Source organism: Malus domestica, chromosome 07, assembly GCF_042453785.1.
Source record: "Malus domestica chromosome 07, GDT2T_hap1".
Classification (NCBI taxonomy): Eukaryota; Viridiplantae; Streptophyta; class Magnoliopsida; order Rosales; family Rosaceae; genus Malus; species Malus domestica.
The window spans coordinates 35,293,996-35,304,528 of NC_091667.1; the positions used below are offsets into that span (position 1 = coordinate 35,293,996).

Consider the following 10,533-nt stretch of genomic DNA (forward strand, 5'->3'; position numbering starts at 1 on the left):
TATTTGACTTTCCTTTTGTCAATTCATGCGTATAAATATATTTAAAAAGTGTAAATCGCGCCGTGATTCAAAAAATACCTTATGCACACTCGTGAGCACGTGCATGAAACCTAGTCTTAATAATATCAAACAAATATATACAAAACCTAATCCAAAAGTTACTTGAAAAAGTGTAATTAAAAGCCTTTAATTATCACCTAGCTTCCTGAATGCCATTGCCAACTGCTGCTAGGCCTTGAATGGTTCCTCCACGCACTGTGCACAATCCCCATATAGTCCTACTCTAATAGTTGCCACCACCTCTTCCATTCTTCCATGATCTCTGCTCCGCCTTCGCTACCGCCACTATTTACTACTCCCGCCATCAACAATACTACTCTTACACTCGCTATCACCATCATCATCACTCTCCTGATGATCTCATCCAACACTGCTCCTCTTAACCAAAACTAGGGCTAAGTAAAGCGCTCTATTAACCTGAAACGACCAACTTGAACGACGTCGCCTGCTTTGAGCTTGTTTTTCCGAGCAACATCCCCCCATTGAGTCCTCAATACAAAAATTGCACTTCCCGGTTTTTTTTCCTTTCCCATTACCAACCGCCTCAGGTTTATATCTCCTTGTACAAGACCAGGGTCTATCAACTGAACCGTCATTGTCTTACAGTTCTCAAGCATCTCCTTGTCTTCATCTTCCAAGAAACTAATCGAAATAAGTTGGTTTAGAGGCATTGACATCCTATTTGTACTCGAACTTATATCAGTCTTGGTCAATTGTTTCTCTATCACCAACTCCACTTTGGTCCCGTTCAGCCTCTCAATTTCTCTTTTGAATTCTTCAGGCAAGTCATGATATCCAAGAGACGCGGAAGGAGTAATCAGTTCTTTTTTCTTCAAAGCTATATTCATCGTGTCTACGCCTTTCTTGGTATTGTTCTTCAACGACATCTTCTGCATCTTGAGTTCCACGGGAGTCCGATCCCCCAATTTCTTTTGAAAGAACGATCTGACGACCTATTTTTCTTGGCCGCCCAATCGATCATCATAGGATTCTTGATTTTACTCTTTCGCTTCACAAGTTCCTCCTGCATCAGGTCCTCAGTAGCGAGCCTAGCAACCTCAAGCATGGCTATCATCCTGCTCAGTGAAGCATCAAAGTCTTTTTCTGTGAACTCCACCATCTCGACAACGTCGTCTTCTTCTTCTCGTTTGCGTTCTTCCCCTTGGGAGATTGGAGAAGAATGCAATGTAGTACTGTATTTGTCACTGAGATATTCATAGCGTACTTAATAGTCGTCTGTGTCCCAAATTGCAAGCTTAGGAATCCTCTTAAAACTAGGGTCTAATGATACATTCTCAAAAAACAAAAAAAACAAAGGGAAGAAAGGAAAGAAACTGCTTGGCCAAAAGAAAAGGAAAGCATGAAGCTTCGATTTACCATATTACCTACCTTCCTGTATTTTCCTTTACTGAAATAGCAGAGAAGAGAAACTCTGGTTCTTTGTTATGATTTATATTGGTTCTCTTGTTGGTCAAGGATTAGGGTTGCATTGTGCTCCTCCATCGAATCCAATCCACCTGCAAGTTTCGTCCCTTCGCAAAACAGAGAAACAGAGCTAGAAATCATGCCGAAGAACAAGAGTAATGGAGGAAAGAACAGGAAGAGAGGTAAAAATGAGGCTGATGAAGAAAAGCGTGAGCTTGTCTTTAAGAAAGACGGACAGCTGCTCCGAATGCTGGGTAATGGCCGGCGTGAAGCCATGTGTGTTGATGGGAGGAAGCGACCTTGTCACATCCGGCGGTACAATGCATGGATAGTGATGAATTGGGACTTAGTTAGCTATTAATAGAATCCGGAATCACGATCCATCACGAATCGCGAACGAAGAGTATAGACTTCTGGCACATGGTCGGCTAGCAAAGGGCCAGCTTCGGTTCTATGAATGTTTGGAATTTCAGCAGATGATATCATTTTTGCCGGGCTTCGCGACTGTCAGGACGACAAAGCTGATGTGCTCCTCAAGTACATGCCTGATGAAGCTAGGCGCCTCAAGGCATTTGGAGAGCTTCCGGAGAATACACGTCTCAACGAGGATGAAAACGAAGGTGGTGCAGATGACTACGTAGAGTTTCAGGACGAAGATAACGAAGATATCGGTATAAAGTATACGAGGTTTTCAGATCAAAACTCAATACATCTGCTGAAGGATGTTATATTTTACCGTTTCTAATTGGATTGGAAGTTGGCTCGCGGCAGATTTAGAATTTGAATCTTGGGAGGTCCCAATGATAAAGGTCTAAGTTTTTTAGATAGAGACATAGCGCGAAGTGTGCAAACAAATTTCAGTCTTCACGGAGGAATTTCATCAAACAGTTAGCAGGCTTGCTGTCATCAGCCTAATCATGCTATGCATTTATCAACAGATATTGACATATGCCAAAGCAAATTAATGAGAACCATCAAAAGCATTTGTTGAGTATTGTCAACGCAACATTCAGAGTCTCCGAAAGACCTTCACATACTTGTTTCCCGACCTTTATATGGTCTTGGGACCGCCTTGGTCCAATGTAAATCCGCCCTATGGTTTTGTATTTCCAGATGGTGAATTGGTCATGTTCCATATAACATTTGTTTTTTTCCTAATATATCTGCTACGCTTGTCTTCAAAAATACAAAATAAAAGATTTTGTTGATTAATTGAAAAATGTAGCAGTTATAAAGAAAGGAAAACTAGCTTTAAAAAAAAAAAAAAAAAAAAAAAAGGAAAACTAACGAAAAGACCAAAAAAACTACCATTTTAATGAAAAGCCTTTTTTAAATGTATAGTGAATAGTACCAGGAAAATATATAAATGTGATTTTTCATTAAAAGTGAACAGTACCGAAAGTGTTTTGTTAAAACTCCCTATAAAGAATCCTTTAAATAGAGAAAACGAAAGCAAACCCTAATCATATAACGAGCAAGAAATCTTAATTCTTGACCCGCAAGAAAAGAAAGAGTACAGACACCTCAACTCCAATACACCGAATCGAAAACACAGAAAATACGAGACAAAGTGACAAGTCGTGATCGATCCTAGTCGCAGTTAAGCATGCAGCAATCTCATGACAAAGACACTCCAAATCATGTTCCAAGTGTTCATCCAAAGACAGATTAACAATTATACAGACGTCCTAGGAAACAAAAACTCGACAAGTAGAAGCTGAAAGCACACCATGCAAGAAATTCAAGCAACAAATTATCGACTTCGAAGAAAAGGGTGAAAATGCAGCACAACAAAAAACCAGAAACAGTAAAAACGAAACGCAACAAAGACGAGGGCTGGAGGAGAAACAGGACTACGGATGGGCAAAGCTCAAGGAGCCGAAAACCCAAATTTTGATTTTATTTCCTTGCTGAAATGAGAAGCCACAGAAAATAAGATGAGCATAACGAACTTAAAAACGCAATAAAAGGAACGGAAAAGAAAAAGAACATGGATATAGAAGAAATTGTTCAATGTGTACTTTCAGGAGAATGATGTATCCGACTTAAAATTACCGAATCAGACTCATTAGACCCCGAAATCAAAGCCTCACAAGCCTTTGGGGAGCTCTTGGGTATTATTAAAGGACCAGTTACCGCATCAGCCGCACCTTCGCTAGAAGCCTGACCAATTGGGTTATCATCTTTAGTCTTGCTAATCACATTTGAGTCATTAGCTGCTGCAGGTAAAGTGGTGGTAGCAAGAGATTCGTTATCCGGTGATGAGAAACCATTTGCATCGCCGTCATCTAATTTCGCCTGGTCCGAGGATTCTATTTCCACCCCATTTGACATTGTTTGGGGATCCCCTGCTTTGTTTCCACCATTATCATCAACTGGCATTTCCAACATAGGAGAAGGGACGCATGTGTCATTCTGCAACTCGTGATTTGGAGATGAAACTGGTACCTCCAGTCTCTCCTCGGCACCATCACCTGATGCAGTGCCAGCGTTTTTATAATCTGGAGCATCTGCCATTTCTATATCAGAAGCCGGGACTAACTCCTCTACTTTCTCCCCATAGCAATGGACTTTTGCTTCCATATTCTCCTGATTAGATGCTAAAATAATGTCCAATGCTCCTCCAGCAATAATTGGCAAGACTCTCGTTTCCATCCTCTGCTTCTTATAAAGATTCATCGCTTTCTGCAAGTCAGAAAATTAAAAAAAATGTCAGGCAACTAGGATGCAAGTACGTAAGCAAATACAATGACTAAAAGAAAACAGAGTCAAAATGTCAAAATAAAACCAAACTGAGAAATAGTAAAAGTAATCCGAGTAAATTATACAGTAACTTAACAACCAATTTAGAAATATAGTAGTAAACCATATATCCATTATGATAATACTCCTACCAAATAATAATGCCCAAGAATTATTAACCTGCATCTTGCTCATGCATCAATTCAATATCCCACTTTTCCGAGTAAAGAAATTTCAGCTATTTTTTTCAAAAAGCAAAATCACCAGTTCAAATATTTACAAAAATGAGTAACGCCTGCATTCATACCACTAATTGCAGCCTCAAAATGCATGTCAGGAAATACAACAAATACAAAATGTATGACCAACTTCAGATAGAAATGAGCAAGATATATAACATTATCATTCATCATAAAGTGTACCTGAAAGACAGAATCCTTCAAAGGAGGAAAAGGCGAGGACCTCAATAAGATTTTGGACGATTTCAATCCTGCCCTTGCACCCTGTGACATTAGGAGAGTAAATGCAATCAGTAAGATTAGATTCTAGAAGCAAAACGCAATGAACAATTTTTTAGAAAGAATCTGCACCTCCACAATTGTGTGTGTAGTAGCATCTTCATCAACAATTGGGCTCCGCTCAATACACTGCCTATACACCTCAGGATGAGTAAGTTTTGCTGAAATGTCAAGCTTGGAAAGATAATAATGACTTAAACAGAGGATGTCATCACTTCGTAATTTAGAGCGACCAGGTGACTTATCATGACTACTTTTAGGCATAGACTCCTTTATAGGAGAGGTCATAGTGGACCTTCTTTCAACGGTTTTAGAAATTCCAAGATCCAGGTTATCCTCATGGTGAGGCGCCTGACCCATCTTCCCAGCCACAGCATCATCCATAGCAGCCTGCACAGGATAATCATCCTTCTGAGCTGGGGAAGGCAAGTCCCTTTTCACATCGTTGTTATGTACTTTCCATGTCTCACCGCTGGATTCCCATCCACGAGCATTCATTGGATGCCTGCTTTGATCCCATTCAGCACCCCCATACATGTGATTCTCATCCCTAAAGGCACCATTACTCACATCCCATAGATGCAAGTGGGAAGGGCCCGGACCATCCATCATGTTCTGCCACCCAAGTGGCCGCAAGTGACCGGGAAATCTCTCAGCGTCAGCCATATGATAAGGCATCCCAGAGTGGTTAATATCCATTGAAGGTCTAACACCAAAAATTGGTGGAGCTGGAAACTGCTGTAGCATCCCTTGAAAACCACCATGAGGTGCCCCATGTTGGAAATGCATGAAGCCATTTGGAACTGGTGAAGTCCAGCTTGGAATGCCCCTCCATGCATTACCATTACCATGCCCTCGAAGCACATTGGGATCACTACTCCTTCTGTAACGTGCACTGGAGTTGCCTCTACCATCTTCTTCCATTGAATTAATAAAAGGGCTGTCAGCTCCGGCCCTGAAATTGGGATGAGGAGGATACAGAGAAGACAAATTACTCTGACTACTTCTATTGTGAGCTGACGAATCAGCAGGAGATGACTCGTCTACCAAAGGCTTCTCTGATGGCAGGTCCCGACCCAGTCCATCCTCAGTGTTAGAGAAATCTCTATTGTCCATGGAAGCACTGCTTCTTCGACCTGTTTCTTCAATTTCAAGACTCCGTCTGACACCAGTTCTGTTGACGTACCTGTGGTCAATACTTGATGATGAAGGAGACCTTTCCATCAAGGGCAGGGGTGAAGCCTTGGAACTTGAAGACTTGTCATTAGACATCTCGCCTAAATGGTTATCATCCATTTTATTGGGTCTCTCCATGGATCTGTACTTGAAACTTCTTTCTGAAACTCCAGCCAGACCAGACCCATCTCTAGGAGGCATTGCTTTGGACCTATGCTCTACTCCAGAATCCCTATATTTCAAATCTTCTGGATTCGAATACCTTGGGCCAGGAAAAAAATATGACATATTAGCATATAACACAAAAACTCATCACAAAAAACAAAAGGGTTGAACACAATCACAGTATTTCCTTTCCAACCATGAAACTTTTCTCATGGATTAAAGTTAGTTTGGTTCAATGTTAAAGTGCATCTTATTTCACAGGATCCCAAACTACCATATTCTATGTGTGCGTGTTAAATATATTTATCTAAACTATACCAACTCTAAACACAATTTTCCCGTTGCATACAGAACTCTGACGGGGAAGAGAGGGGAAGGGTTGGGGAGAGAGAGAGAGAGAGAGAGGTACCTGTACTCATCTATGCCGCCGTGTGAATTAGAAACGGGGGAAGTCCTGCGTTTATTGCTACTCAATTTAGTGTCTACATAAGCTTGCCGTGACTGAGATCTTCCCTTATTAAAATCAGGCTCAACTCTATCACCACTCGATGACTTCTTTTCCAAGTCAGAGTACCGAGCTTTCATACCTCTAGATTTATCACTGCCATCATCCCGGTCATCCGGAGATCTTTTCTTTCCCCTGCTACTATCTTTGTATCTAGTGCTCCGATAATCAATATGTGACCCATCATAGTCCCGATCATAATCTCGATCACCATCTCTATCACGGTCTCGGCCCCGATCATGGTCATGATTGCGGTCTCGCTCGCGGTCCCCATCCCGCTCCCGATCACGGTCCAAATCCCAATCACGATCATAATCACGGTCACGACCATGATCCCACCCATGTTCGCGTTCACGATCACGATCATGGTAGCGGTCGCGATCACGAACATGATATGAGTCACGGTCCCTATTGCGATCGCGATCATGATCTACTTTGCATTCCCCATCTTGGATCTTGGATCTCTTCTGTTGCATTTCTATCAAATCTTTTTCATCCTTCAAATGCTTGTCATCAGACTTGCTGCTTGCATAATCCTTTGGAGGGCGCTCATCTCTTAGCTTGTCATCTTGGTGCTTATTGTCCTTATCCACGTCTTCCCGATGCTTTTCTCTGTATCTCTCATCCTTCCGCTTCTCATCTTTCTTCCTGGTATCCCTGCCAGAATCATCCCTGTAAGATAATCGCCCATCATTGATGTCTTCCACATCATCTAGATGCTTATCCCCATCAGCAAAATCATCTCTTCTTTTCCTCATTCGTCTATCAATCTGGTTCTCTGCGTCAGGACTTTCCAATTCATCCCGTGCATTTAAATCTGCAAACCCACATAAAATAAGACATAGAATTGCACTCCAAAATAAAAATGTGGACACAAAATTTAATTTTAACAGTCATCTATGTACTGTAGAATATTGGCATCTCATTAATATCAAACAATATGATCTAATCTATTTGCCTCTTCATTAACAGCAGTAATTCACATCTTAGCAATTAATCCAGCAATTGACATCCATAATTTGTGCCTTCAAACATCTAGTTCCATTCCAAACCAATATTAAATGTTAACTAAAATAAAAATCAGTTAAATGATTATAACTATTATTAAAACAGCCAACAGGATAAGCCCTTTCACATACAACAGTTACTAACATTTGAGGAAAAACAATTAAAATAACAACCGATGTGGAAAAGAACAATTAAGAAACTAAACCGATAAACCTGATTAAGGAAAGAGGGTGTAACCGCAGACAAGGGAAAGATAACATTCAACTATGCAAGTAATAAAACGATAACTCATAAAACCTATGAATACGAGAAATGCAAACCAGACTCAAAACAATCATTTAACATCTTCATGAGAACAAACAACCATTCAGATAATCAACAAGACAACCAAAGTATCATAAAGATGAAAATCATTATCAATCCGGACTTAGTGAAATCAAAGGAAACAGCTACAGCTCCAAATTTTTCTTGAGTATGTTTCAATCAACCCCCAATTCACATATGGGCATAAGCAAATTTAAGCAAGTGATAAAAGAAGGTTAAGTGCACAGACTCAAAAGAATGGCACCTCTACAGTGCCCTGTGTCTTACTCCGACCATTCATAATCTTAAAAATTAGTATGAATTCCAAAATGTAGAGATAAAACAGCCACATCAAGGAGACCAATGAGAATTTTCCAACTAATAGGCCAGACAACCACACTCAACCCCACGCAGTCACGTGGGGCATTCAAACATAGCACCTAATTGTTGGTTTCCCCAGATGGCATATTAATTGATTGCATCCAGCGTAAATTTGGGAACTAGAAAATAAAAATCTGACCATAACGGTCACTGACAAATTCCCAATGTATTTCAGTGTCTGTGAAACTAATAATGACCAAGGATGTAAATACTACTGTACAAATACATCAGTGGGTCCCACAAATAAGGCGGACTGCAGCATCCAATATATATGTGATAATACAAAGGCCACCCTAGCAATCACTTTTGGATCATCAACTCAAAATTGATCTATATATCAATATGATAGAATAACTGCAATATAAAAAGCATTAAAATCTATGTAGAACTTTTCTCACATTAAGGATGGTGATATGATTTTAAAAGCATACATGTGATTGTGTTTACCGTGTACGTTCTCAGTGTTAAGCTTTCCATTTAGTACCACTCCCACTTATGATATGCAATATATCAAAATCCAAATTAACCAAGATTCAACAAATCCAAATATACTTTCCAATCAAATTATGCTCGAAACTCTTGTTGATCTAATACGGCATGCTCCAAGTGTTTATAATCCCTAAACCCATTGAAGAGCTAAATTTCCACCAAAAAATTGTTTGTAATCTCCCAAACCCAGAGTCAGCTATTCAAAATCATATTAATGATCACGCAAGGTAAACCACTAAAAGAATTTGTTTCCACTAGTTAGAGCTGTAGAGTTGAAGGTTCAATGACTTGAGAAAACATAACGTTGTATTATATTGTCACTCATCACAGTAAACTATGATGAACTAAACTGAGTGAAAAGTTACCATATTCGAAATGATCAACATTCTCCTAATGGGGATTAAAACTGTAAGAGTATGTCCGCACAGTTAACTAGTCATAACAAGTAACACATTGCTGGAAAAAAAATCCATATAGATGTATAAACTACAAAATAACGAACAAACCCAATCAGTTACCTTACCAGTTTTTTCATTGACTTGTTTGGCAATGACACGTTGTTCATCGCCACTGACCAATCGCTCCGTTCTCCCATCTTTACCCTTCTTTTCCCTTTCTCTCTCCCCGTCCCTTTCCCTGTCCCTCTCTGCTCCACCACCTGCCTTACCATCCCTTCGAATCGACTCCTTATCCCTATCCCTATCCCTATCCCTGTGCTTCCCTTCACCCTTTCCACTGCTAGTAGAACTCTTCTTCACTTCGCCACCCTCCGCATACAATTCCACACTCTCATCTCTCTTCTTACTCTTGGACTCCCCTGATGCCTTCAATGACTTCTTCGAACCCTCACTGCTTCTTCGGTGATCATTCTCCCCGCCATTCCACCTATCACTCCCTCCATCATCAACCCTCTCCTTGCGCCGCTTAGTCGATACTGAATCCTCCAAATAGTCCCCGTTCCCGGAGCCGCCATACGAGTCCTTCCCATCCTTCAAATCAAGCTTCCGCTTCTCACTCGAACTTGAATCCTTTAAAACCCTAACTACACCGCTCTCTTCCTTGCTCTTACGATCCTTCAGACTCGAATCCTTCTCCGAATCCGAGTGCTCCCTGGCATCCCTCGAACTATGCTTGCTTGATTTGTGCCTTGTACTCCTCGGCATCACAGCGAAACACTCAAAATTCAAAAAAAATCTAAAATCTCCCGACGAAAAATTGAAATCCCAAATCGAATACCGAAAAAACCCCAGATACAAATCGCCGAGACAGACTCAATGCTCAGATTGGAGATTGAAACCCTAATTGTAACGAAACGGAACACTCCAATCCAATGTGCAAAACTGGAAACCCTAATTCTTTGAGGGTTGAACCAATCGCAGAAGAAAAAAAATCGCACTGGAAGGGAAGAGTGGGCGGCGGAGGAGAGGGCGGATCGCCGGGGGATAGAAGGTGTGAGATTGAAACCGAGAAGATGGGGAAAATTACAGCCGAGACAAAGAGGGAGTGGGCGTCGGCTGGGGATAAATGTGGAAAAACGTGTGATGTTAAGAGAGAGAGAGAGAGAGAGAGGGATTCGGAGAGAGAGAGAGAGTGAAATGAGTTAATGAGACTCGGAGACGACTTGGTGCCTTGGTGGACAGTTTTTGTGTTATTTATCTGACGCGATTGCCCTTCATATTTTCCGTTTATTTCGATTCCCTTTGGGATTCCGCTGTTCCTACTTGAAAAAAAATTAATTAAATAAATAAAATTGAGAAATTC

General features: G+C 40.8%; 2 protein-coding genes and 1 pseudogene across 2 annotated transcripts; 1 reads left to right on the forward strand and 2 right to left on the reverse strand.

Moving 5' to 3' along the window:
* Positions 1 to 455: 455 nt before the first annotated feature.
* LOC103428575 (putative B3 domain-containing protein At3g24850) lies at positions 456 to 947 on the reverse strand. Its single transcript, XM_008366688.1, has one exon. The coding sequence runs from the start codon at positions 945 to 947 to the stop codon at positions 456 to 458; it is 492 nt and encodes a 163-aa protein (XP_008364910.1).
* A 677-nt stretch (positions 948 to 1,624) lies between these two features.
* Positions 1,625 to 2,230, forward strand: LOC139197842 (eukaryotic translation initiation factor 1A-like; annotated as a pseudogene).
* A 1,109-nt stretch (positions 2,231 to 3,339) lies between these two features.
* LOC103428555 (uncharacterized) lies at positions 3,340 to 10,398 on the reverse strand. Its single transcript, XM_008366669.4, has 5 exons — positions 9,296 to 10,398; positions 6,496 to 7,408; positions 4,818 to 6,183; positions 4,650 to 4,730; positions 3,340 to 4,170 (listed from the first exon to the last, which is right to left on the reverse strand). The coding sequence occupies exons 1-5, from the start codon at positions 9,933 to 9,935 to the stop codon at positions 3,496 to 3,498; spliced, it is 3,675 nt and encodes a 1,224-aa protein (XP_008364891.3). The 5' UTR covers positions 9,936 to 10,398; the 3' UTR covers positions 3,340 to 3,495.
* Positions 10,399 to 10,533: the final 135 nt, after the last annotated feature.